General features: G+C 58.3%; 4 protein-coding genes across 4 annotated transcripts; 1 reads left to right on the top strand and 3 right to left on the bottom strand.

Annotated features, from left to right (window-relative positions):
* Nucleotides 1-1,787: 1,787 nt before the first annotated feature.
* On the bottom strand, nt 1,788-3,155 carry LOC148221807 (signal-regulatory protein beta-1-like). Its single transcript, XM_088174867.1, has 3 exons — nt 2,991-3,155; nt 2,325-2,669; nt 1,788-2,116 (listed from the first exon to the last, which is right to left on the bottom strand). The coding sequence occupies exons 1-3, from the start codon at nt 3,055-3,057 to the stop codon at nt 1,803-1,805; spliced, it is 726 nt and encodes a 241-aa protein (XP_088030993.1). The 5' UTR covers nt 3,058-3,155; the 3' UTR covers nt 1,788-1,802.
* A 2,083-nt stretch (nt 3,156-5,238) lies between these two features.
* LOC148221806 (tyrosine-protein phosphatase non-receptor type substrate 1-like) lies at nt 5,239-7,452 on the bottom strand. Its single transcript, XM_088174865.1, has 5 exons — nt 7,278-7,452; nt 6,612-6,956; nt 6,092-6,403; nt 5,618-5,965; nt 5,239-5,465 (listed from the first exon to the last, which is right to left on the bottom strand). The coding sequence occupies exons 1-5, from the start codon at nt 7,342-7,344 to the stop codon at nt 5,266-5,268; spliced, it is 1,272 nt and encodes a 423-aa protein (XP_088030991.1). The 5' UTR covers nt 7,345-7,452; the 3' UTR covers nt 5,239-5,265.
* A 2,073-nt stretch (nt 7,453-9,525) lies between these two features.
* Nucleotides 9,526-11,737, bottom strand: LOC106861598 (tyrosine-protein phosphatase non-receptor type substrate 1-like). Its single transcript, XM_088174866.1, has 5 exons — nt 11,565-11,737; nt 10,899-11,243; nt 10,379-10,690; nt 9,905-10,252; nt 9,526-9,752 (listed from the first exon to the last, which is right to left on the bottom strand). The coding sequence occupies exons 1-5, from the start codon at nt 11,629-11,631 to the stop codon at nt 9,553-9,555; spliced, it is 1,272 nt and encodes a 423-aa protein (XP_088030992.1). The 5' UTR covers nt 11,632-11,737; the 3' UTR covers nt 9,526-9,552.
* Nucleotides 9,972-15,403, top strand: LOC106851665 (uncharacterized). The gene is made up of 5 exons (XM_014873790.2): nt 9,972-10,449; nt 13,498-13,839; nt 13,960-14,161; nt 14,544-14,583; nt 14,911-15,403. The coding sequence occupies exons 2-5, from the start codon at nt 13,500-13,502 to the stop codon at nt 15,037-15,039; spliced, it is 711 nt and encodes a 236-aa protein (XP_014729276.2). The 5' UTR covers nt 9,972-10,449; nt 13,498-13,499; the 3' UTR covers nt 15,040-15,403.
* Nucleotides 15,404-27,396: the final 11,993 nt, after the last annotated feature.

The raw sequence follows: 27,396 nt of genomic DNA, 5'->3' as shown, positions 1-27,396 counted from the left end.
CCCTGCCGGCCAGGGGGTGGCACTGCACCGCCCCCGGCGCCACAGTGAGCCCCGGGCACCGGATATCGGGCACTGGATGTGGAGCACGGGGCACCGGGCACCACATATCGGGCGCCAAGCACCGGGCACGGGGTACCGAGCACCGGATATCGACCGCCAAGCAGCGAGCACGGGGTCCAAGTACAAGGTATCGGGTACCGGGCACCGGGCACTGGGCAACAAGCACCAGGCACAGAGCACCGAGCATTAGGCACCGGGCACCGAGTATCAGACACAGACCACGGGATACCAAGCACCGGGAACCGGGCATCGAGCACTGGGGTACAGAGTACCGGGTACCGGGTACCAGGTACCGGGTACGGGTACCAGGCACGGGGCACCGAGGACACGGACGGGCAGCAGCGAGCCTCGGTGTGCAGCACCGAGCCCCGGGGATGGGCAGCGCCAAGCCTCAGAACACGACGGGTAAAGGCCACCGGCAGGGCTGGGACTGGCAGCGCGGAGCAGCCCACAGCAGCCTCTGATAAGGACAAGGAGGGATCGGGGTCTGTGCTGGGCTACAGGGCTGTGCATCCCCGTCTAGAACATTGGCTCCTGGCTGTCTCCTGGCTGTGAACCCCAATTCCTCGCAGAGCCCCAGTGATCCTGGCTGGTGTGGAACAGAGCCAGGGTGTTAATGTTTAACAGCACTCAGGAGTTTTTCCTGCCTGGGGTTCCCCTTGGCTCCTTCTACACCCCTCTGGCCTCCAGGCAGCTGCAGCACCTCCTGCAAATGACAGAACAGGGTGCTGATTTATCAAACCATAGAAACGCAGAACTGTTTGGGTTGCAAAAGCCCTCTGAGATCCTCGTGTCCAACCGTTTATCCAGCACTGCCAAGGCCACCACTAAACCATGTCCCCAAGTGCCACATCTACATGTCATTTAAATGCCTCCAGGGGTGGTGACTCCACCACTGGCCTGGGCATCCTGCTCATATTTCAGATTTGCCACTTGTTCATCTTGCACTGTTTTTTTTAAGATTTTCCTCCCTCCCATGCATGTTGTCCCTGCCACATGCCAGGATATCTCTCAGCTGCAAAGTGGGGGATACTGGGGCTTTTCTGCCTGTGAGGCAGCCCTTGCCTTGCCCCATCGCTCATCCCTGAACCCTCCTCTCTCTGTGCTCAGTTGTGGGTGCCCTGGCAGGTCAGGGTTCAGTCTGCAGCAGCCCCACGACAAGGTATCAATGACGGTGGGGGAGACGCTCCCCTTGAACTGCACCATGTGTGGAATGGCTCATCCGGGTGAGCATTGGGCACTGGGTAGCGAGCATGGTGACCGAGCACTGGGCACCGAGCACTGTATGTTTAACACTGGGCACTGAGCACTGGGACGGGCAGCAGCGAGCCCCGGGTCTGGGCAGCACCAAGGCCCAGAACTCGACGGGTAAAGGCCACCGACAGGGACGGGACTGGCAGCGCGGAGCAGTGCTCAGCAGCCTCTGCATCCTTGTTCGTTTATTTCCAGGTTCACACATCACTACTGGCAGTGGCCAAGCCCTGAGACCGAGCTCGAGCAGCCAGGGACTGAGGTGGAGCGGGATAAGGCAACATGTCCAGTGCTTTGCTTTTCATGTGCTTGAAGAGGAAGAAGAGGAGCCCACCGAGGAGCGCCTTCTCCAGCAGCATCCCAAGCCACAGGAGGAGAAGGCTGGACAGAAAATTCTCACCTGCAATGGGGACAGAGGATGTGAGTGACCAGGGCTCGGAGAGAGGCATCCGAACCCCTGCAGGGAGCCTTTCCTGGGACTTCAAGCTGCCTCAGGGGGTGACACCACACAGCTGGAAGCTCCCACGCAGCGGGGCCGCCAGCGTGGAGTGCTGCACCTCACAGGTGAGCTGCGAGTGGACGTTGTCCTTCTGCAGGGTCACCATCACTGTGCTGGACATGTTGTAGGTTTTCACCCTCCATTCAGTGATCTGGGGCTGCTGAGCCATCACGGGGCCCGTGTTGTTGAACCATTTCACCACAATCTCTTTGGGAAAGAACCCTCCAGTTGTGCAGGTGAAAGACACCGACTGCCCCGGGCTCACTCTCTGCTCAGGCCCAGACACGAGCGGGGGACTGGGTTTGGCTGTGGGGAGAAGCACGGGGCATCAGACCAGGCTCTGGCCCCTGCCCAGCCCTGGGCCTGCCTGGAGCAGAGTCTCCTAAAGGGCACAGGGATGGCTCATGGGATCCTCCCCCGGACCACCCCCGAGCCCCTTCCCCATCCCTGTGCTACCTGAGCAGAGCCCGCTGGGCTGGTTCCCATCAGGAGCTGCTCCAGGAGCCCCACTCACCTTGCACAGACACCTCTGTGCCACTGCCACGCTGAAACACCTCATCCTGACCAGTGTCCCCCTTGGCAAACTTCACACAGTAGTAGGTGCCCATGTCCTCAGGCTGAACGTTGCTGATGTGGATGGTGAAGTCTGTGTTGGACTGATCCACTGCTCTCGTCACATGGGGTAAGGGCCCCTTCTGGTCATAGATGGTTTTGTTTTCACTGCCCCAGCCCTTCAGCCATCTCATAGCACCTGCTACAGCCGTTCCAGATATGGTGCAGTTCAGGGTGAGAGTCTCCCCTGCTGCCACCGACACCTTGTCCTGGGGCTGGTGCAGCCTGAATTCCTGGGCACCCACACCTAGGCACAGTGACAAGAAAGTTTGGAATTGACAAGGGGCCCTAGGGCTGGAGCACAGCACGAGGCATCATCAGACCCCAGCCCTGAACCTGGAGCAGGCGACAGAGAGATATTCCTGTCCCTTGTCCCCCAGCTGCTGGGGACTGAGGGATGAGGAGAGTCCAGACTCTTGCTGGAGTAACTGAAGTTCATCTAGAGACAAAAGCAAGCTGGAAGGGAGGCATCAAGAGGAGATCCCTGGATAGCCATGGGCAGAGGGAAGGACTGCCAGGCCAGCAGAATGCATAGGAATCATGATGGGGCTGTGCAGGCCCCACTTACCTGGATCTCTGCAGAGCAGGAGCAGCATCAGGCACACGAGAGGCAGTTCCTGCATCACCAGAACCATGGGTATTCCACGTCTTGCTCCCTGATGGCTGGGCTTGGCTCAGCTGGATCAGGCTCCGTTGCACTCTGCTGGACTGGGCTCAGCTGACTCAGCTGGACTGGGCTTAGCTTAACGGGGTGCTGGGATCTCACCCAGCAAAGGGGAAGGAAATGGGCCACGACCAGTCCAGTTCCTCCATGCAATCATGTCCCATTTGCTTCTCGAAGCCCACATGATCTCCTGTCACAACGCTGGTCCATAATGGCAATGTCCTCCCCACTTTCCCCTCAGATGTGCCAGAGCCACGGCCTTGGGCACAGGCACTGAGCAGCCAGCCAGAGCGACCCTGCATGCAGCACGCTGCCCCACACATGGCCAGCCTGTGGCTCAGCACGCTGTGGTGCCAAGGGGGCTCCCAGCCCTTGCCAGCAGGATCGGGGTGTCCCCACAGGATGCTGTGTCCCATGGGTCGGTGGGGCAGAGCAGTGCCCGGGATACACCGAGTGTCCCACATGCTGAAGTGCCGGTGCTCCTCTCCCTCACCGAACCGGGCGGGATGCAAAGCTTCTCCTTACCCCGATCCCAGAGCAGCCCCTCGGTGCCGGCTGGCCCGGGAGCGGTACCGGGCTGTCCCGCGGGGTGATACCCACCGGGGGTAATAGCCGGCGGGTCCCGTGGGGTGATACCCACCGGGGGTGATAGCCGGCGGGTCCCGTGGGGTGATACCCACCGGGGGTGATAGCCGGCGGGTCCCGTGGGGTGATAGCCCCTTCAGGCGATGCCCGGCGGCTCTGCCGGACCTCGTCCGCCCCGGGCAGACACCAAAGCGTTAATCACCCGCTCGCCTCCACTTCCTGTCCTGCTTCCCCTTTCCCTTCCTAAAGTTTGGGCAGAATCCATCGACGGGGCAGCAGCTCCGCTCCTGTCCGAGCAGCGAAGCCAGTCCTGCCCAGTCGGCACCGGGTGAGTCAGAAGTGGGGCGCCCAGAGCCTCTCGGAGCTCCCCTGCCGCATCTACCACATAAACGCGGGCGGGTGGCAAAGATAAACACCGGGAGGGGCGGATCGTGGTCCTTCCCCGACCACCTTTTGGTGTCAGTCCGTCCCCGGGGGTGCAGAGCATCCCTAGCCCCGGCGAGGGGCAGAGCCGGGTCGAACCCTGCCGAGCCACTGCCGAACGTGTCGGAGACATTGGGCAGGAGAGGTTTGGGGACTGGAGGGGTTTTGGGCAGGGGGAGGGATTCTGGGACAAGGAGGGATCGGGGTCTGTGCTGGGCTACAGGGCTGCACATCCCCGTCTAGAACATTGGCTCCTGGCTGTCTCCTGGCTGTGAACCCCAATTCCTCGCAGAGCCCCAGTGATCCTGGCTGGTGTGGAACAGAGCCAGGGTGTTAATGTTTAACAGCACTCAGGAGTTTTTCCTGCCAGGGGTTCCCCTTGGCTCCTTCTACACCCCTCTGGCCTCCAGGCAGCTGCAGCACCTCCTGCAAATGACAGAACAGGGTGCTGATTTATCAAACCATAGAAACGCAGAACTGTTTGGGTTGCAAAAGCCCTCTGAGATCCTCGTGTCCAACCGTTTATCCAGCACTGCCAAGGCCACCACTAAACCATGTCCCCAAGTGCCACATCTACATGTCATTTAAATGCCTCCAGGGGTGGTGACTCCACCACTGGCCTGGGCATCCTGCTCATATTTCAGATTTGCCACTTGTTCATCTTGCACTGGTTTTTTTAAGATTTTCCTCCCTCCCATGCATGTTGTCCCTGCCACATGGCAGGATATCTCTCAGCTGCAAAGTGGGGGATACTGGGGCTTTTCTGCCTGTGAGTCAGCCCTTGCCTTGCCCCATCGCTCATCCCTGAACCCTCCTCTCTCTGTGCTCAGTTGTGGGTGCCCTGGCAGGTCAGGGTTCAGTCTGCAGCAGCCCCACGACAAGGTATCAATGACGGTGGGGGAGACGCTCCCCTTGAACTGCACCATGTGTGGAATGGCTCATCCGGGTGAGCATTGGGCACTGGGTAGCGAGCATGGTGACCGAGCACTGGGCACCGAGCACTGTATGTTTAACACTGGGCACTGAGCACTGGGACGGGCAGCAGCGAGCCCCGGGTCTGGGCAGCACCAAGGCCCAGAACTCGACGGGTAAAGGCCACCGACAGGGACGGGACTGGCAGCGCGGAGCAGTGCTCAGCAGCCTCTGCATCCTTGTTCGTTTATTTCCAGGTTCACACATCACTACTGGCAGTGGCCAAGCCCTGAGACCGAGCTCGAGCAGCCAGGGACTGAGGTGGAGCGGGATAAGGCAACATGTCCAGTGCTTTGCTTTTCATGTGCTTGAAGAGGAAGAAGAGGAGCCCACCGAGGAGCGCCTTCTCCAGCAGCATCCCAAGCCACAGGAGGAGAAGGCTGGACAGAAAATTCTCACCTGCAATGGGGACAGAGGATGTGAGTGACCAGGGCTCGGAGAGAGGCATCCGAACCCCTGCAGGGAGCCTTTCCTGGGACTTCAAGCTGCCTCAGGGGGTGACACCACATAGCCGCCCTGGCAGGCACCCCATGCCAGCAGCTCTGACGCACCCTTAAGCATCTGGGACTCCTTGCTCGATTCCCCCTGGGCCGGGTTGGAGATCCACAGTGAGGCTGAGGAGTTGGCAGGAGCCTGGGCATCGTGCACCACCCTGCAGATGATCGTGGACCCGTTTTTCTCCTCTGTCGCTTGCACCTCCACCTGGCTTCTCAACTCGAACAAGCCACTGCGGAGTTCCCGTGGCTGGGAGACGTTCTGCGTGTTTATCTCAATCCCATTCTCCAGCCAGGAAACGGATACGTGTGCTGGGTAAAAGTCCTTCACGAGGCAGGTGAAGGTCACGGTCTTGTTCAGCTCAGCGGGGCTCGGCTCAGCGTGCACTTCAACACTGGGGGGAACTGGGAAGAGAGGCAGAGCTTGGTGTTTGGTGTCCCCAACTCTGCTGCCCACAGGGAAACCTGTCCCTGCCCCAGGGACCCAACCCCACAGGAGCAGGACACCCCAGTGAGTCCCCCAGCCCTCACCTCGCAGGACTTTGCTGAGCTGGAAGCTCCCACGCAGCGGGGCCGCCAGCGTGGAGTGCTGCACCTCACAGGTGAGCTGCCAGTGGACGTTGTCCTTCTGCAGGGTCACCATCACTGTGCTGGACATGTTGTAGGTTTTCACCCTCCATTCAGTGATCTGGGGCTGCTGAGCCGTCACGGGGCCCGTGTTGTTGGACCAATTCACCACAATCTCTTTGGGAAAGAACCCTCCAGTTGTGCAGGTGAAAGACACCGACTGCCCCGGGCTCACTCTCTGCTCAGGCCCAGACACGAGCGGGGGACTGGGTTTGGCTGTGGGGAGAAGCACGGGGCATCAGACCAGGCTCTGGCCCCTGCCCAGCCCTGGGCCTGCCTGGAGCAGAGTCTCCTAAAGGGCACAGGGATGGCTCATGGGATCCTCCCCCGGACCACCCCCGAGCCCCTTCCCCATCCCTGTGCTACCTGAGCAGAGCCCGCTGGGCTGGTTCCCATCAGGAGCTGCTCCAGGAGCCCCACTCACCTTGCACAGACACCTCTGTGCCACTGCCACGCTGAAACACCTCATCCTGACCAGTGTCCCCCTTGGCAAACTTCACACAGTAGTAGGTGCCCATGTCCTCAGGCTGAACGTTGCTGATGTGGATGGTGAAGTCTGTGTTGGACCCATTCACTGCTCTCGTCACACGGGGTAAGGGCACCCTCTGGTCATAGATGGTTTTGTTTTCACTGCCCCAGCCCTTCAGCCATCTCATAGCACCTGCTACAGCCGTTCCAGACGTGGTGCAGTTCAGGGTGAGCGTCTCCCCTGCTGCCACCGACACCTTGTCCTGGGGCTGGTGCAGCCTGAATTCCTGGGCACCCACACCTAGGCACAGTGACAAGAAAGTTTGGAATTGACAAGGGGCCCTAGGGCTGGAGCACAGCACGAGGCATCATCAGACCCCAGCCCTGAACCTGGAGCAGGCGACAGAGAGATATTCCTGTCCCTTGTCCCCCAGCTGCTGGGGACTGAGGGATGAGGAGAGTCCAGACTCTTGCTGGAGTAACTGAAGTTCATCTAGAGACAAAAGCAAGCTGGAAGGGAGGCATCAAGAGGAGATCCCTGGATAGCCATGGGCAGAGGGAAGGACTGCCAGGCCAGCAGAATGCATAGGAATCATGATGGGGCTGTGCAGGCCCCACTTACCTGGATCTCTGCAGAGCAGGAGCAGCATCAGGCACACGAGAGGCAGTTCCTGCATCACCAGAACCATGGGTATTCCACGTCTTGCTCCCTGATGGCTGGGCTTGGCTCAGCTGGATCAGGCTCCGTTGCACTCTGCTGGACTGGGCTCAGCTGACTCAGCTGGACTGGGCTTAGCTTAACGGGGTGCTGGGATCTCACCCAGCAAAGGGGAAGGAAATGGGCCACGACCAGTCCAGTTCCTCCATGCAATCATGTCCCATTTGCTTCTCGAAGCCCACATGATCTCCTGTCACAACGCTGGTCCATAATGGCAATGTCCTCCCCACTTTCCCCTCAGATGTGCCAGAGCCACGGCCTTGGGCACAGGCACTGAGCAGCCAGCCAGAGCGACCCTGCATGCAGCACGCTGCCCCACACATGGCCAGCCTGTGGCTCAGCACGCTGTGGTGCCAAGGTGGCTCCCAGCCCTTGCCAGCAGGATCGGGGTGTCCCCACAGGATGCTGTGTCCCATGGGTCGGTGGGGCAGAGCAGTGCCCGGGATACACCGAGTGTCCCACATGCTGAAGTGCCGGTGCTCCTCTCCCTCACCGAACCGGGCGGGATGCAAAGCTTCTCCTTACCCCGATCCCAGAGCAGCCCCTCGGTGCCGGCTGGCCCGGGAGCGGTACCGGGCTGTCCCGCGGGGTGATACCCACCGGGGGTAATAGCCGGCGGGTCCCGTGGGGTGATACCCACCGGGGGTGATAGCCGGCGGGTCCCGTGGGGTGATACCCACCGGGGGTGATAGCCGGCGGGTCCCGTGGGGTGATAGCCCCTTCAGGCGATGCCCGGCGGCTCTGCCGGACCTCGTCCGCCCCGGGCAGACACCAAAGCGTTAATCACCCGCTCGCCTCCACTTCCTGTCCTGCTTCCCCTTTCCCTTCCTAAAGTTTGGGCAGAATCCATCGACGGGGCAGCAGCTCCGCTCCTGTCCGAGCAGCGAAGCCAGTCCTGCCCAGTCGGCACCGGGTGAGTCAGAAGTGGGGCGCCCAGAGCCTCTCGGAGCTCCCCTGCCGCATCTACCACATAAACGCGGGCGGGTGGCAAAGATAAACACCGGGAGGGGCGGATCGTGGTCCTTCCCCGACCACCTTTTGGTGTCAGTCCGTCCCCGGGGGTGCAGAGCATCCCTAGCCCCGGCGAGGGGCAGAGCCGGGTCGAACCCTGCCGAGCCACTGCCGAACGTGTCGGAGACATTGGGCAGGAGAGGTTTGGGGACTGGAGGGGTTTTGGGCAGGGGGAGGGATTCTGGGACAAGGAGGGATCGGGGTCTGTGCTGGGCTACAGGGCTGCACATCCCCGTCTAGAACATTGGCTCCTGGCTGTCTCCTGGCTGTGAACCCCAATTCCTCGCAGAGCCCCAGTGATCCTGGCTGGTGTGGAACAGAGCCAGGGTGTTAATGTTTAACAGCACTCAGGAGTTTTTCCTGCCAGGGGTTCCCCTTGGCTCCTTCTACACCCCTCTGGCCTCCAGGCAGCTGCAGCACCTCCTGCAAATGACAGAACAGGGTGCTGATTTATCAAACCATAGAAACGCAGAACTGTTTGGGTTGCAAAAGCCCTCTGAGATCCTCGTGTCCAACCGTTTATCCAGCACTGCCAAGGCCACCACTAAACCATGTCCCCAAGTGCCACATCTACATGTCATTTAAATGCCTCCAGGGGTGGTGACTCCACCACTGGCCTGGGCATCCTGCTCATATTTCAGATTTGCCACTTGTTCATCTTGCACTGGTTTTTTTAAGATTTTCCTCCCTCCCATGCATGTTGTCCCTGCCACATGGCAGGATATCTCTCAGCTGCAAAGTGGGGGATACTGGGGCTTTTCTGCCTGTGAGTCAGCCCTTGCCTTGCCCCATCGCTCATCCCTGAACCCTCCTCTCTCTGTGCTCAGTTGTGGGTGCCCTGGCAGGTCAGGGTTCAGTCTGCAGCAGCCCCACGACAAGGTATCAATGACGGTGGGGGAGACGCTCCCCTTGAACTGCACCATGTGTGGAATGGCTCATCCGGGTGAGCATTGGGCACTGGGTAGCGAGCATGGTGACCGAGCACTGGGCACCGAGCACTGTATGTTTAACACTGGGCACTGAGCACTGGGACGGGCAGCAGCGAGCCCCGGGTCTGGGCAGCACCAAGGCCCAGAACTCGACGGGTAAAGGCCACCGACAGGGACGGGACTGGCAGCGCGGAGCAGTGCTCAGCAGCCTCTGCATCCTTGTTCGTTTATTTCCAGGTTCACACATCACTACTGGCAGTGGCCAAGCCCTGAGACCGAGCTCGAGCAGCCAGGGACTGAGGTGGAGCGGGATAAGGCAACATGTCCAGTGCTTTGCTTTTCATGTGCTTGAAGAGGAAGAAGAGGAGCCCACCGAGGAGCGCCTTCTCCAGCAGCATCCCAAGCCACAGGAGGAGAAGGCTGGACAGAAAATTCTCACCTGCAATGGGGACAGAGGATGTGAGTGACCAGGGCTCGGAGAGAGGCATCCGAACCCCTGCAGGGAGCCTTTCCTGGGACTTCAAGCTGCCTCAGGGGGTGACACCACACAGCTGCCCTGGCAGGCACCCCATACCAGCAGCTCTGACGCACCCTTAAGCATCTGGGACTCCTTGCTCGATTCCCCCTGGGCCGGGTTGGAGATCCACAGTGAGGCTGAGGAGTTGGCAGGAGCCTGGGCATCGTGCACCACCCTGCAGATGATCATGGACCCGTTTTTCTCCTCTGTCGCTTGCACCTCCACCTGGCTTCTCAACTCGAACAAGCCACTGCGGAGTTCCCGTGGCTGGGAGACGTTCTGCGTGTTTATCTCAATCCCATTCTCCAGCCAGGAAACGGATACGTGTGCTGGGTAAAAGTCCTTCACGAGGCAGGTGAAGGTCACGGTCTTGTTCAGCTCAGCGGGGCTCGGCTCAGCGTGCACTTCAACACTGGGGGGAACTGGGAAGAGAGGCAGAGCTTGGTGTTTGGTGTCCCCAACTCTGCTGCCCACAGGGAAACCTGTCCCTGCCCCAGGGACCCAACCCCACAGGAGCAGGACACCCCAGTGAGTCCCCCAGCCCTCACCTCGCAGGACTTTGCTGAGCTGGAAGCTCCCACGCAGCGGGGCCGCCAGCGTGGAGTGCTGCACCTCACAGGTGAGCTGCGAGTGGACGTTGTCCTTCTGCAGGGTCACCATCACTGTGCTGGACATGTTGTAGGTTTTCACCCTCCATTCAGTGATCTGGGGCTGCTGAGCCGTCACGGGGCCCGTGTTGTTGAACCAATTCACCACAATCTCTTTGGGAAAGAACCCTCCAGTTGTGCAGGTGAAAGACACCGACTGCCCCGGGCTCACTCTCTGCTCAGGCCCAGACACGAGCGGGGGACTGGGTTTGGCTGTGGGGAGAAGCACGGGGCATCAGACCAGGCTCTGGCCCCTGCCCAGCCCTGGGCCTGCCTGGAGCAGAGTCTCCTAAAGGGCACAGGGATGGCTCATGGGATCCTCCCCCGGACCACCCCCGAGCCCCTTCCCCATCCCTGTGCTACCTGAGCAGAGCCCGCTGGGCTGGTTCCCATCAGGAGCTGCTCCAGGAGCCCCACTCACCTTGCACAGACACCTCTGTGCCACTGCCACGCTGAAACAGCTCATCCTGACCAGTGTCCCCCTTGAGAAACTTCACACAGTAGTAGGTGCCCATGTCCTCAGGCTGAACGTTGCTGATGTGGATGGTGAAGTCTGTGTTGGACCCATTCACTGCTCTCGTCACACGGGGTAAGGGCACCCTCTGGTCATAGATGGTTTTGTTTTCACTGCCCCAGCCCTTCAGCCATCTCGTAGCACCTGCTACAGCCGTTCCAGACGTGGTGCAGTTCAGGGTGAGCGTCTCCCCTGCTGCCACCGACACCTTGTCCTGGGGCTGGTGCAGCCTGAATTCCTGGGCACCCACACCTAGGCACAGTGACAAGAAAGTTTGGAATTGACAAGGGGCCCTAGGGCTGGAGCACAGCACGAGGCATCATCAGACCCCAGCCCTGAACCTGGAGCAGGCGACAGAGAGATATTCCTGTCCCTTGTCCCCCAGCTGCTGGGGACTGAGGGATGAGGAGAGTCCAGACTCTTGCTGGAGTAACTGAAGTTCATCTAGAGACAAAAGCAAGCTGGAAGGGAGGCATCAAGAGGAGATCCCTGGATAGCCATGGGCAGAGGGAAGGACTGCCAGGCCAGCAGAATGCATAGGAATCATGATGGGGCTGTGCAGGCCCCACTTACCTGGATCTCTGCAGAGCAGGAGCAGCATCAGGCACACGAGAGGCAGTTCCTGCATCACCAGAACCATGGGTATTCCACGTCTTGCTCCCTGATGGCTGGGCTTGGCTCAGCTGGATCAGGCTCCGTTGCACTCTGCTGGACTGGGCTCAGCTGACTCAGCTGGACTGGGCTTAGCTTAACGGGGTGCTGGGATCTCACCCAGCAAAGGGGAAGGAAATGGGCCACGACCAGTCCAGTTCCTCCATGCAATCATGTCCCATTTGCTTCTCGAAGCCCACATGATCTCCTGTCACAACGCTGGTCCATAATGGCAATGTCCTCCCCACTTTCCCCTCAGATGTGCCAGAGCCACGGCCTTGGGCACAGGCACTGAGCAGCCAGCCAGAGCGACCCTGCATGCAGCACGCTGCCCCACACATGGCCAGCCTGTGGCTCAGCACGCTGTGGTGCCAAGGGGGCTCCCAGCCCTTGCCAGCAGGATCGGGGTGTCCCCACAGGATGCTGTGTCCCATGGGTCGGTGGGGCAGAGCAGTGCCCGGGATACACCGAGTGTCCCACATGCCGAAGTGCCGGTGCTCCTCTCCCTCACCGAACCGGGCGGGATGCAAAGCTTCTCCTTACCCCGATCCCAGAGCAGCCCCTCGGTGCCGGCTGGCCCGGGAGCGGTACCGGGCTGTCCGGCGGGGTGATACCCACCGGGGGTGATAGCCGGCGGGTCCCGTGGGGTGATACCCACCGGGGGTGATAGCCGGCGGGTCCCGTGGGGTGATACCCACCGGGGGTGATAGCCGGCGGGTCCCGTGGGGTGATAGCCCCTTCAGGCGATGCCCGGCGGCTCTGCCGGACCTCGTCCGCCCCGGGCAGACACCAAAGCGTTAATCACCCGCTCGCCTCCACTTCCTGTCCTGCTTCCCCTTTCCCTTCCTAAAGTTTGGGCAGAACCCATCGACGGGGCAGCAGCTCCGCTTCTGTCCGAGCAGCGAAGCCAGTCCTGCCCAGTCGGCACCGGGTGAGTCAGAAGTGGGGCGCCCAGAGCCTCTCGGAGCTCCCCTGCCGCATCTACCACATAAACGCGGGCGGGTGGCAAAGATAAACACCGGGAGGGGCGGATCGTGGTCCTTCCCCGACCACCTTTTGGTGTCAGTCCGTCCCCGGGGGTGCAGAGCATCCCCAGCCCCGGCGAGGGGCAGAGCCGGGTCGAACCCTGCCGAGCCACTGCCGAACGTGTCGGAGACATTGGGCAGGAGAGGTTTGGGGACTGGAGGGGTTTTGGGCAGGGGGAGGGATTTTGGGACAAGGAGGGATCGGAGTCTGTGCTGGGCTACAGGGCTGTGCATCCCCGTCTAGAACATTGGCTCCTGGCTGTCTCCTGGCTGTGAACCCCAATTCCTCGCAGAGCCCCAGTGATCCTGGCTGGTGTGGAACAGAGCCAGGGTGTTAATGTTTAACAGCACTCAGGAGTTTTTCCTGCCTGGGGTTCCCCTTGGCTCCTTCTACACCCCTCTGGCCTCCAGGCAGCTGCAGCACCTCCTGCAAATGACAGAACAGGGTGCTGATTTATCAAACCATAGAAACGCAGAACTGTTTGGGTTGCAAAAGCCCTCTGAGATCCTCGTGTCCAACCGTTTATCCAGCACTGCCAAGGCCACCACTAAACCATGTCCCCAAGTGCCACATCTACATGTCATTTAAATGCCTCCAGGGGTGGTGACTCCACCACTGGCCTGGGCATCCTGCTCATATTTCAGATTTGCCACTTGTTCATCTTGCACTGTTTTTTTAAGATTTTCCTCCCTCCCATGCATGTTGTCCCTGCCACATGCCAGGATATCTCTCAGCTGCAAAGTGGGGGATACTGGGGCTTTTCTGCCTGTGAGTCAGCCCTTGCCTTGCCCCATCGCTCATCCCTGAACCCTCCTCTGTTTGTGCTCAGGCATGATTTTAAACTTCAGTCTGTATCAGCCCCAGGACAAGGTGTCAGTGGCAGCAGGGGATGTGCTCACCCTGATCTGCACCACATCTGCACATGCTACAGCAGGTGCTGTGAGATGGCTGAAGGGCTGGGGCAGTGAGAACAAAACCATCTATGACCAGAAGGGGCCCTTACCCCGTGTGATGAGAGCAGTGAATGGGTCCAACACAGACTTCACCATCCACATCAGCAACGTTCAGCCTGAGGACATGGGCACCTACTACTGTGTGAAGTTTCTCAAGGGGGACACTGGTCAGGATGAGCTGTTTCAGCATGGCAGTGGCACAGAGGTGTCCGTGTATGGTGAGTTCAGCCCAGACACTGCTTCCAGGAGCCCCATCCCTCAGCCCCACCCTCCCCACGGCAAGGTCCTGCTCTGCCCCACACCCACCACCCTCTCCTGCTCTGGCTCTGTCTCCACAGAGACAACTCTAGTTCCTGGAATGGTGACTGCAGCTGTAGTGCTCTGCTTCCTCCTCCTTCTTGGCCTCTTCGTCGCCCTTTGCATGTACAGGAGGAAGCACCAAGGCCGGGTGGGCAGCCCCTGCCCAACCAGGACAGTGGCCATGGGCAGCTTCTCATCTGTCCCCCTGCAGTGCTGTGCAGGGACTCCCGGCACCCCCAGGTTTGTACTCAGCACGTCTTCCTTCTGCATCCTTAATGAGCAAACTGTCTTATCCACCTGCTTTATTTTGGCTTCCTTTCTTGTCCGGAGCTGTAACTTTCCCCAGAAAAGGTCTTTTACTCCCAAGTGCACTGCTCTGTTGATTTTCTCTGCGTTTCACAGAAGCTTCGTGGTAGGGAGCCCCCAGAGCCAGGGAGCTCCCTGCAGCCCCTCATCATGTGTCTGAGCCCAGCCCACTTGTGCAGACAGCACTTTGTCCCTATTCTCTGCCTTTGGTGAGGGCATCCTGATGAAATTTGGGAGGGGAATTGAGGGTGTGCTGGGTGGGGAAAGGACCCAGCTTCTTTAGTTCTGATGGCCATCCTTATCCTTCCCCCTACAGCGAAGTCCTGGATGCAGAGAGCTCCCACCTGCCCAGCCAGGTAAGAGTGAGCTGTGAGTATGGGGAAGGACATCCCATGCTGATGCCCTGGCTTGCAGGAGCCCTGCAAGACTCTTTGGCCAGGGGACATATTGAGTGGGCAGCAGCTGCCTGCATGTGGTCCCTGCATACTCTGCACCATGGCACAGGGCCACCTCTGCAGCTGTGGCCTGGCTTAAACCTGTTTTTTGGGGTTGTCCTGTGCAGGGCCATGAGACGGTCTTGGTGATCCTTGTGGGTCACTTCCAACTTTGGACATTCTGATTTAGGGTTGTTTTGGTGAGATTTTCCTTGCAGCAGCATTCCCCATTTGTGTGCACTTTTGCAGCAGAGCAGCAAGGAGGAGAACAGCATCCACTACGCCGACCTGCAGCCCCTGCCCCCGGCCCCACGGCGCAGCAGGAGCCCGGGCACAGCCCCCACTGAGTATGCCAGCCTCAGGGTGGCTGCCAAGTGACACGTGGCACCACTGCTTGCACGGCAGGCCTTGTCAGGGTGGAAGAAGGGACGTTTCTGTAGGGCACAACAAAGAAAGAAGTGGAGCTGTTTGCATGGTTTACCCTGATCTCAGCTCAGCACACTATGCTCATCATGCTTGCATCTCAGGGGAGCTCTCCCAGGACCTGAAGCCATCTCGACCACAGGATGAGACCACGAGGCCAAGCACCTCTGCCTTGTGCAAGCTGTTTGATGCTAATGACACCAGGAGGACCTCACACAAACCTGTATCCACCAGCATGGGCCTCCACTGCCCTTTCTCGGCCCACAGGTCCATAATTTGTGTTATCTTTTCACTGCCCTCAATAAAGCCAGCAAATAGCCTTCTGTCCAGTCCTGCTGTGCTCAGAGCAAGAGCGATAGTGTCAGTCCTGCAAGGTCCTGGGGGGATGTGTGCCCCACACAGAACCCCCCATGCTACTGCTGAGCCCCCTGGTCTGCTCCCAACTCCCCTCTGCCCCAGGCAGGGAACTTGCCCAGTCCCATGAAACCTGCATTTCCAGGCAAGGCAGCAGGAAGATCTCAGGAACAGCCCCTGGTGCTGCTGCTCCAGGCTGAGGCTCAGCCCTTGCCCACCTTTCTCTGCCCTTCTCAAGGGGCTCATGATGTTAAAGCCAGGGCAGCTGGTACCAGCTGGCCCTTCTGCCCCTTCCCATGGTCCATGCACATCTTCAGCTTCCCTCCCAGCCAGTCTGTGCACATCTGCTTCATGCACATCTTCTGCTCCTGCACATCTGCTCCGTGCACAACCATTGCTCAATGCACATCTGCCTCCTGCACATTCCCTGCTTCGTGCACACCTTCAAGGGAAGCAGGCCAGTGCAGGAGGCTGCAGATCACGCTCCACACTGGCCACTGCTGCAGCCCCCAGCAACACCCAGTGACCACACACAGCCCTGATCTCCCCAGCTGTGGCAGCTGAGCTCCTGCCACGTGTGGCCCCAGCAGTCTCCTTGGCAGGGGGAACTGAGGCCAAAACAGGCTTTCCAGGCAGAGGAACCTGCTGCCAGCACCGCTGCCTGTGACCTTGAAAGCTGATACAGTCACCAGATTTCAGCTTTATCTACTTTTTTCTGTGAAATGAGAAAAGAGAAGTGAAACAAGACAGCGTGACCCAGGGGAGTGGGGCTGGCAGGGAGATCCTTGAGGGGACAGAATTGTCACAGTGGGGAGAAAAGCCGCTACGGAAATTCATTTGTATGACTGAGTAAGAGTCCCCTGCTCTGAGGATGTGAAGTGGGGATGGTTTGGGGTCGGTCCTTTCTCAGGGACAGCTTGGGGACACTCAGCACCCCATAGGCACAGTGGTGATGAGTTTGCCAGGTCAGGGATCCAGCACCTGGTCTCAGCCTGGCTCCCTCAGTGGGGGGTTGTGGGGTTGGGGTGTTGGGATGAAGCCTCTCCCAGAATCATTTCCCGAGTGGAGCCAAGACTATGCTATGGATCTTTTCCCAGCTGAGGCAGTGGCTGCTCTCAGCAGGACTTGGGTTGCCCGGGCTCTGAGCAGGGACAACACCAAAACTGGCAGAAATCTCACATCAAGGCTGTGAACACGAGTATGTAAAATACGTGGGTGAGACCGAAACTGGGGACAGACCTCGAGTACCAGAGGAAATGAAATTCAAGGGGATTTAGGGCTTTATAAGCACTGGGCTGAATCAGGAGGGGGGAAATCCAGTTTGATAGGAGCATATGCAAAGCAGGGAATGAGCAGAGCACCAGCAGAATGCTCTGCACCTAGGAAAGGGCCCAGGTCTGCGGCTTACTGCCCAGGGGAGGGATTTGGTGGTTATTAAAGGAAAATCCTTTAAGCCACCAGCCTGGGGTGTGCCGGCAGTGAAAGCACAAACAAGCGCCTGGGCACGGACACAAGGTAGGAGCGTGCTGGGGAGCAGAACCTCAATCAGGGGGCAGAGCCTCGCTCAGGGGGCAGCACCAGGCAATGCTGGGCTCGTGGATTCACTGCTCATCCGTGCTGTTTTCCTGGTGTTGCTGGTTGTCACATCCCACTAAGTGACCTGCTTGGTCGGTGGGTGTGTGTGGGAGGTCAGGAGCTGCCATTGCTAGGGTGGGGACAGGCACAGGGCAGTGCTGGGGTTGAGGCTGGCACCCACCAGGCTCCTCCTGCCACAGCTGGCGACTTCAGTGAGGAGCAGAGGTGGTGTCTGGATGGGTACTGGAAAAGTGGTGTTGTCCTGGGAGGAGAGGGCATGCTGGCTCCAAGCAGGTTTTGGGCTGTGTCCCTGTGCATGGACACTCTGGGACAGTGCCATGTCAGGCTTACCTTGGCTGTTCCTCAGTATGGTGTGTAAGCCAGGTGCCAGGACCTCTTGTAATGGCAAGACTGAAGGAGAGGGCTGGGAAGGCTGATCTGGGCTGCACTGTGATGGGTTTCTGAGCAGCCAGGGGATGCTCAGGGGCTGCTCTGGCATCTGATGCACTCCTGGTGCTGGGAGGTGGGAAACATGTCCTGGAGGTGCCAAGGTGAGAGGGCTGGCAGGGCTGGCTGGGGAGTGGTTTGTGCTGTGGTGTTTGCCATGGGTGTGCCATGGAGCATGATCCACGGTGTGTGCTATGCTGTGTGCTATGGTGTGTGCTGTGCTGTGTGCTATGGTGTGTGCCATGGTGTATGCCATGGTGTGTGTGCCATGCTGTGTGCCATGCTGTGTGTGCCATGTGTGTGCCATGGTGTGTGCCATGGTGTGTGCCATGCTGTGTGTGCCATGCTGTGTGTGCCATGCTGTGTGTGCCATGATGTGTGTGCCATGGTGTGTGCCATGGTGTGTGTGCCATGGTGTGTGCCATGGTGTGTGCCATGGTGTGTGTGCCATGGGGTGTGTGCCATGGTGTGTGCCATGGTGTGTGTGCCATGGTGTGTGCCATGGTGTGTGTGCCATGGGGTGTGTGCCATGGTGTGTGCCACGGTGTGTGCCATGGGGTGTGTGCCATGGGGTGTGTGCCATGCTGTGTGTGCCATGCTGTGTGCCATGGGGTGTGTGCCATGGTGTGTGCCATGGTGTGTGCCATGCTGTGTGTGCCATGGTGTGTGTGCCATGGTGTGTGCCATGGTGTGTGTGCCATGGGGTGTGTGCCATGGTGTGTGCCATGGTGTGTGTGCCATGGGGTGTGTGCCATGGTGTGTGCCATGGGGTGTGTGCCATGGTGTGTGCCATGGTGTGTGCCATGGGGTGTGTGCCATGGGGTGTGTGCCATGCTGTGTGCCATGGGGTGTGTGCCATGCTGTGTGCCATGCTGTGTGTGCCATGTGGTGTGTGCCATGATGTGTGTGCCATGGGGTGTGTGCCATGGGGTGTGTGCCATGCTGTGTGCCATGCCGTGTGCTGCCGTGTGCTGTTCCATGCTGTGCCGGGGAGCCAGAGTGGGAAGCGTGGGCTGTGCCAGGAGCCAAGGGGGAGCATCAGCCTCCAACAGAAAACACAGAGTATCAGAGTGCCATTAGCCTGGAGAGCGGCTGATGGAAAAGGCTGGTCCCGGCAGCGAGGGGAGCGGTGATTTAATTAACACCGAGGAAGAGCATGGTGTCAGTGCGTGGGCTGGCTGAAATGGGGGATGCAGGTGTCTCCTTTGTGTCCTGGGAGATTGGAGAGGGCTGACTGTACTTGTGGGGAATGGGATAATGCTGAGTTGTGCTGGAGCCAGGGCCGGGCAAGGAGAAAAGGGGAGAGCCAGGGATAAATGCCTTGAAGCCCTGTCCTGGGGTGCTCCAGCTCGGTGATGAGAAGCAAAGGCACTCCACAGTGGCAGTGTCTGCCACAGGGGTGGGTGCACAGGGGATATTGTGTCTCCAGGAGCAGTCATCACCCCAGCTGGTCTCCTCCAGTGTCTGACAGGGCAGCAGCTCCAGCCAAGGGCCTGGTTTGTGGCTGTCTCTGTCCAAGACACCCTTATGCCCCTGCTCTGTCCTTGTCCCTGCCGCCATCCGTGTCCTAGCTACTGTGAGACTGTGGTGGCCACAAGTCCATCCCCAGGGAGAGACAAGCCAGTCCCTTTGCACATCAGCATCACCCAAATAGCCACAGGTGTAAGAGCATCCCACCCCACAGGGACCCCTCAGGGCCCCCACGATGTCCCAGGCATCCAGTGATGGTTTGGGGACTCTGTGATGCCATGGAGACCCCATGATACCAACCAGGCGATGCCATGGGGACATTCATTGTGCCAGCATGCCAGCAGGAAGTAGCTGGATGCTTTGAGGGGGTTGGAGGGAGTGAGAGGGTCTTGGAGATACTTTGATTGCCCCCCAAAAATGCCTCACGGGTCTTGTGTGTGCCTGCTGGCTGGCCTGGCCTCGGTTCCTGCCAGAAAAGACAACAGGATGGAGAAGTCCTGGGATGCTGCATGGTTGGAACCTGCTCCCTCCAATTCCAAATCTGTTAGCTCATCCCTTTACAGCTCCCTGTTTTTCAGGCTTTTCTTTGGAAAGGAACGAAGCCAGAGTAAAACGGTGACATGCTTTACACTGGTTCTGATTTATTTCACGTCTTACTATTGAATCTTATTCCCTGTTTTCACAGTTGTTGTGGATTTTCACCAAAGGGGATAAACAGGTCTGGGATTTGGGGTTGTCATAGGAACTGCTTTTGTGCCACAGCCTCACTGCCAGCCTTGTCCCTTCCTGACAGAGTGAGGGCTCTGGCCAGCACAGCGGGGGCATCTCCACCCCCAGGCACAGCCCCAGTGACAGCTGGGGTACGAAGCAGCTCCCCCATGGGACTGGGATACTCGGGATGTTCAGGGAGGAAATGGACTCCCAGGCAGTACCCAGTCATGTCCACGAAGCAAACTGAGACCCCCAGGCTGCAGAACAGGGCTTTAAGTTGAGAAGAGCTGAAGGTATTTGGAGGATGCTGCTTTTCCTTGTGGATTCTCTGGTATCTAGTAGGAGGTTGTGCTCTTGCAGGTATTGCTACTGGGAACCTCTCTGGCCAACTTGGGATAATTTTCATTAAATCCCTGGAGCTGAAGGGGTATGGAGTGGATGGGGACCTGCCCTATGACTATTCCTCATCTCTTCAATTGCAAGGAGACGGGGTAGGCACTGAAACTGAAAAGTGTCACGCACATCCTTTGTGCCTAACACTCCTTTGGCCCGTGTGGTCCTTCACTGCGGGACACCATGAGGCCAAGACTCTGGCAGTGATTAAAGAGGGGTTTCCAGGGCCGTGGGACAGGCAGGAACATCTAGTGCTTAAGAAAGACTCAAATTGCGGTTTCAGTGTTGGAGGGGACATTGCTCAAGGACAATTCCCCCCGGAGCCGGCACAGGAAGGGCAGATCGAGCTGCAGTGCTGGGTCCTGCCAGTACCCGAGTGAGGGTTCCAGAGTGGGTAGGTGAGGGGTCTTGCCTGCACTGGAGTTCCCAGGACTCTTCATGCTGGATCAGCTGTTAGTGTCGCTCTGGAGCGGTCCTGGTCCTCCCAAAATCCTCATGTACATTGTACCCAAAGTGAGCGTGCATGCTCCTGGGGATGCTCCAGGTGGTTTTGTCCAGAGAGAAGAGCTCAGGGGAGGGAAACCCTTTGGGGAGCTCCCTGTCCTGAGGGCAGGAGGTTGTGGGGTCCCTGGCGCTCTTCCCGGCACTGAGCGACCTTAAAGTGTGGCTGTGCTGCAGCGCTGGCTGCCCCGAGCCCAGCACAAGTGTCCCTCTGCAGAGAAGTGCAGGGAAAGGGAAAAATATTGAGAGAGGCAGGCGAAGGGGGAAAGCAGGCGCTGCGGGAGGGAGCACAGCACGGCCTGAAAGCTCCCTCTCAGCGGGCTTTTGTTCGCCCTGGACGTGCCCAGGGGTGCTGCCAGCCCGGAGGGGCTGTGCTGGCGCCGGTGGCTCTAGGCGATCCCGGAGCTCCGCAGCCTGCCCGGCGCCTCGTTCCAGCGACGTGCCCGTGGCCAGGATGCAGCAGCCTCCAGCGGGGACCCCCATCACCCCGCTGGGCTCGGCCCCTCGCCGCCAGCCCTGGGGTGGCCACTGCTCGGACCCACAATGCGCTCCCGAAAATAATTCCTTCTGACAGATCCATTTCTTCCACATGGTTCAGGCTTAATTTTATAATGGTATCAGTAGCTATGGCAACGTGTAAAAATAACGGATCCCCGAGCCCGGCAAATTCTCCGTAAACAGCTCCCGTCTCCCGGAGCCCGTCTGGGTGGGCATCACCCCTTGCCCACGGCTACCGCGGCCACTGCGGTTTGTGGTTGGGCTGGGATTCACGCGATGACTAATTAGCAGCGTTAACTGCTTACGCCTTGGGATGATGATTCCATCCGCTAATCCTTGGGGCTAGGCTGGGCTAATTGGGTGGATATCATTAACGCTGGCTGTTAGGAGCTGCTCTTACAGGATTGCAGCATAGAGAAGGCTGGAGCACCCTTCTGGCACCCCAGACCCAGCACGGGGCTGGTAGCCACGGGGGGCCGGACACGGCTCAGCCCCTGCGGTGTCAAGGGGCCACCAGCCCCATTCACACCCCCAGCCCGCCCCTGCTGCACACCCACGCGTGTGCACACGAGGGAACATGCCCAGGAACGCAAACAGGCACACGCAGATGAGATTCCCCGCACGCAGGACCCCCCTCGGCAAACATCAGCCGGTGCCGGCGCCTGCCGCGGCTCAGAGGTCTCCAGTCACCGCCGCGAGTGGATAATCCCAGGCAATATTTTCTAAACCTGTTAGACATCACACAGACCCTCTAAATCCCTGATCCCCCTCCAAGGCTTCAGCAGGATGGCAGCACTTGGCAGCTCGGATTTGCAGCTCCTTATCAGGGCCGGCCCCTTGGAGCGATGCAGTCACCGGGAGCATGGTGGATTCTGCCGACCCAGAATTAATCCCCCAGATTTTTGTTGCCTTTCAACTTAAAAAAAAAAAAAAGGACAGACCAACACAAACCCCTCGGAGAAGCGTTTTTCTCCATCCAGCCTCCAGCAGCAGGGCCAGAATAACCCCAGCCCCACAGAGCTGAGAGTGCTGATTCAGGCAGTTTGAATGTGTTTGGTCTCAACAGGGCCAAAATAAAGAGCCAACAGGTCTGGAATGTGGCTTCTGGGCCTTGAGGCTGCTATGGGGACAACATGGGGACAGTGACCACAGGGACAGCCTGGCAGGAGGGCTGGGATGGCCTGGCGTGCTGGTCAGCATCCTTTTCCAAGGGCTTGGTCTGGCTGTTTCAGGGTGTGCAGCCCCCCTGCATCCCAGCAGTTGTGCCATTCCCACCATGACGTATTGGATCCAGCACTTTCACAAATGACCCCATGAAGCCCCCACTTCCTTTGCAGTAAAGAGTGACACGGGGTTGTACCAACTCTCCTACACCCCGTGTGCCGTGTCTCAGCCCTCCATGGGGCATCACCCTGGCGATGCCCACACGCCAGGTTCCACAGCACAAATCCCACCTCTGAGCCTGGATTTTAGCACTTCACAGCAAGGGCTCTGCCAAGCAGGAAGCAATGGGCTGAGCTGGCTGAACATGATCAATCCCCCACGTTAGCAGTTTTATTTCCATCCGCAGCTGCCGCAGGACTCTCAGGCAGTGCAGCCTCGGTGAGCTCCAGCCGCTGGCCCGGCAGCACAGCGTTATCTGCTGCTGCAGCCTCGGATGCGCTTTCATGATAACGATTTGCAATCAACAAAGAACTTGGAGAGGATGCAGAGAAAAAAAAATAAAAAAAAAACAACTGGCATTAGAAACTGAGATGGTATCACTCTTCCCTCGGCTGAGCTCCACCACAATCCTGGTGGTACCACCAAGGGGAGATCAAGGTCTTCTCCAGCATTGCTCCATGGGGCTGGCTGTGTGCTGGGGGATCTGGGTACTGGCACTGCCACCACAGCCTCACGAGCCAGTACAGTGCAGAACTTCCCCCTCCAGAGGGGGGAAGGGAGGCATTAGTTTAAACAGCTCCCATCAATGATTAACATCCAGCTCTGAAATGTGCCTGCATAGCTGCAGCTCTCTGCCCCCTGCCCTCCCCCCTGTCCCTGCCACTTTCTCCTCCACAGCACTTCTGCTCCTGGGGTTGGGGCAGGGTGCCAGGGTGGGCACCAGAGCTCCCTGTGGTTCTGGAGCCCATCAGAGCTGGGGTGAGCCCAGTCGTGTCTCATACAGACAGCACAGATGTCTCCCAGTTTTGCAAACACTGGCACAAAGGGTGCAGGATTGGGGCCACCCCGTGTCCCTGCTGAGCTGCCCTGAGTGGGGCCTCTCTTGTGCCCCCATCCCTGTCATCAGTTAAGGTTGGAACAGCCCCATAAGATCTTTGAGTCCAATCATTCCCCCAGCACTGCCAAGCCCACCACTAACCCATGTCCCCAAGTTCCCAGGATTTTCAAACACTTCCAGGGATGGTCACTGTACCACTTCCTGTGCAGCTTAGTCCTGGGGCTGTGCATGAGTTGCAGACCCACAGCAGAGAGCAAACCCTTCTCTGGGCCAAGGGGCAGGATCCTGTCTGCCAGCAAAGGTCAGCACAGTCCTGCCAGCTCAGGCACCTCAGCAGGCACAGGCGCCAGCACTGCCAGCCCTGTCCTTCCCCGCCAACACCAGGCTGGCTTTTCCCAGCTTGTCAGCACTTTTACCCTAAAACCCCTCACCTCAGGTCAGCCAGGGCCGTTTCCAGGCCAGGCACAGGATATAAACCACCTTTCCTGCTGTGACACAGCCGTGAGGAATTCCCCCAGAGTGTGAGCGTGCTTGGCTGCATTAAGGAAGCCCGGTCAATTCACCCTGTTTGCAGCATCCCACGGGGCAGCACTGCTAGGTGGGAGCAGCCTGGGAGCACTTCCCAGCCCTGGGATGACTGAGCTGCCCTGGGGATACAGTCCCTGCTGGAGCCTGTGGGTTTTCCTTCTTGCTTAGTATAGAGTGATGGACATTCTGATGGTGGTGGGTGGTCTGACACTGGGCTCTGCTGCCATTGCTGAAGCCCAGGGTGACAGTGTGTGAGTGCCATGAGGGCACTTGGAGCATCACTCCAACTCAGCAAAGCCCAGCGTGGGCAGGCAGAGCTGTATCCCTCCCTCATCCTCCCTGAAAGTCATTTCAGGGGCTTGGAGGGAACCAGCTGATCCTGGCAGTGCTGGGGATTAATTCAGTGGCAGAGGGACACTAAAATTAAGTGGGCTGGGATTTGAAGCCCTGCTCCCTAGGGAGGGGGCAGAAATAAGCAGTGGGTCTAGCCAGCGTGCACAAAGGAGGCTCCTCACAAAATGCCCCATACCAGGGAGCATCTCACTTCTACCCCATTCCTTCCCCACACACCGTCTGTACCAACTGGGCCCCAGAGCCCTAATAAAGATCTGAGAGAGCTGAAATAACTCAGCTGTAACTCCTAAATCACCCAATAAAAGCTTGGCTAAAACAATTGCAGGTTGTTCCTATGAGCCCCCTCAAAAGGTGAGGGACAAAGCCTATGCACAGGCTGCTCCCACCCTTTTCCTGGCAATCACAGCTTTGATGAGACCCCTGCAGCTCATCACCCTCTCCAGGGTCTCTCCCATATAAGAGAGTGACGTGGTGGATGTTATCACAGGAGCATGAGGAAACAGGTAGGATACTTCCCTGCTTCTTAAAGCCATGTTTAGAGGGCTGTGGGTACCCCTTCCCCGGGTCACAGTCCATGAAAACCATGCCCATATTAACATATTGCTTGTTATAAGTTAACATGAGATAAACTAATTTAAGCTTCCCCTGTACTGCATGTCTTGGATTAAATTGGCAAGGTACCTAATGAAGCTGCAGCTCCATTTGTTGTGCTGGAAGCCCTAAATATCAGCAGTGTAATTGGTGCTCCCTGCTTCAAGAGACATTTGTGTTTCTCTCCCAGCTGAAAGCCCTCTTTGGGTGCCGACTGAAGCCTGAGGGGTGGGGGTGGGGTGGGGGGCTGTAGGATGTGTCTACCTTGGTCTTAAGCTGGAGGGGTCTTGAAACTGTTTTTAAGGCTGGAGAATGGATGGGGGAACATGCTGCTCTCTGGCTGTATGGAGGCTGCACTGACTTGTGGGTGCCAGAAAAGACCTTGTGTGTGCCTGGTGCTCTGATGTGGTCCCACAGGGTGTTTTGTTGTGGTGAGCTGCGAAAGTAGCACCTCTTGGGGTGCTGGGCTGGGAGGTGTTTGTGCCTGGGACTGGGCCAGGACGGCTCTGAGTTTCCCCAGAGTGGTGAGTCCCTGCAACTCCTCGTGCTCAGTGCTGCGTGTTTTGGCTTATCAAGGAATCTTTGAGGTTGGAAAAGACCTCTAAGATCGTTGACTCTTTATTGTGGAGGGCTCCCACAAATACTGGCTGCTTGCTGATGCTTGGGCATGGTTATGTGCCCACAGCCCCAGAACAGCACCTCTGATTGCTGGATTTGGGGTCTTTTCCTGGCCGATGTCCAAAGTATTGGTGTTTTTTTTTTCTGTATCCCTAAGCTGGTTTGGGTTTTGAAGGTGGACTGAGCATTTTGGGACAACTGCTGTGTCCTGGTGTGATGTGGCCACTTAGGCTATTGGTACTTCTCCCACTGTGCCATCCCATTGCTGGAGTGGGGATCAAGAGGGACAAAGTCCCAGGCAGGGAAAGACTGCAGTCACCTCCATTGGTGAAATGATTCAACAGCAGGCCCAGGTTTGCCCCTGCAGGGCAGAGACTGGAACCTCTCCCATTTCAATCCCCTGTGAATCCCCTCCAGCTGAGTGAGCCACCGCTGCTCCCAGGGGCCATGGTGCTGGGAGAGGATGAGACAGGCAGCTGATTAAGGCATGAAAGAACAGTCTGGGCAAAACCAGTGCTGCAAGACTTTCCACTAGGATTGTTCTGGCAAGGCTGTAACTGTTCCCATTGGATGCTGCCAGGCTCTGTCAAGAGATGGGGTGCTGATGCCCTGGCTGGGGGTCCCTGTGTGTGGATGGGTTTGCAGCTCCTCCTGAGGGAGCAGATCCTGAAGAGCTGCCCAGCTGGGAACAAAGGAATGCAAAAAGCACATTGAGCCCGTGGTCCTGGCTGGGAATAGGGAAGAGAAACAGACCCCTGCCTGCCCAGCACCCAAACCTATGGGGGTGGCTGAGCCTGGCCCAGCCCTGCCACATGGAGCACGTGCCTTCCCCAAACGGGTGCTAGCAGCGTGATGCGAGTTCCTCACTCTGCCTCAAAGCCGTGAAAATCAACTTATTCTTGAAAAGCTCTCCTGAAACACTGCCTTGTCCCCATGCTGGCTGCTGCCCAGCTCCTGGGGCCAGGGAGAGCCAAGCTCTGGAATCTTCCAGGGTCCCCGGAATCCTCCCTGCTGGAGCAGGAGTTTTGAGCCGAAGCACGGAGATGCTGCAGAGCGAGCACAGCCTGGGTGCCCGCTGGCAGCACAGAGAGCCTGGCAGCACTGCCCGCCCTGCCAAGCAGTGCTGCAGCCTCCTGCTCACCGTGGGTGTTCTGTGCAGAAGGAGGATGATGATGGTGGAGTTGCACTCCCAAAATTTTGTGTTGTTCCTCTGTCACTGGCACACAAGGAGCTGAACGCTCCTCTCCCCTGGTTCCCTGCCAAGCGCAGAGCAGGGGCTGCCCTGCCAGGGTGAATCCTCCAAACCTCTCGTGTTGGAGCAGGGCCCCAGTGATGCAAAGTGGAAGGGCCATGGGTAGGAGGAGAGGCAGCTGAGCCTGCCCATATGCTTCCTAATGGGGAGCAATAGCAGCTCTTCCCGGGAAGCTCGCGCCGTGCCATCTGCTCTGTGCAGTACCTTCTCTTGCAGAGCTTTTTTAAGCTCTAACTTCCCGAGCGCTCTGCGGTGGCTGCTGTTTGTGTGCGGGCTGGCTCTGCTCTGCAATTGCCTCAGAACAGGTTGATTGCACCTTCAACACCGAGCAGAATATCCCAGACAGGCTGAAATCAACCAGATCTGTGCTTACATGTAAAAATAACAGGAAAGGTGGCCGTGAATAGCTGCAGGGCATTTGCCCTCTTGCTGGGCACCCACTCGTCCTGAAGATTCCTGCTTCTGGACTTGGGCTGGGTAGAATGCACTGCCCACGGTGGTGTAGCTGCAGGATTTCCACAAACCACTGCTAATCCCATGGAATATCCAGAGCTGAAAGTGACCCACAAGGATCATCAAGTCCAACTCCTGTCCTGGCACAGGACACTTCAAGAATACCACTGTGTTTTTTCCAAGCACTTTTTGAGCTCTGACAGGTTTGGGGCTGTGACCAGTGCCCTGGGGAGCCTGTTCCAGTAGCCAAACACCCTCTGGTAGAAGAACCTTTTCCTAATATCCAATCTCAAACTTCCCTGACAGAGTTTCATGCAGTTCCCTCGTGTCTTATCACTGGTCACCA

This window comes from Sturnus vulgaris, chromosome 17, assembly GCF_052056855.1.
Source record: "Sturnus vulgaris isolate bStuVul1 chromosome 17, bStuVul1.hap1, whole genome shotgun sequence".
NCBI lineage: Eukaryota > Metazoa > Chordata > Aves > Passeriformes > Sturnidae > Sturnus > Sturnus vulgaris.
This window is presented reverse-complemented; position numbering and strand designations above follow the sequence as displayed.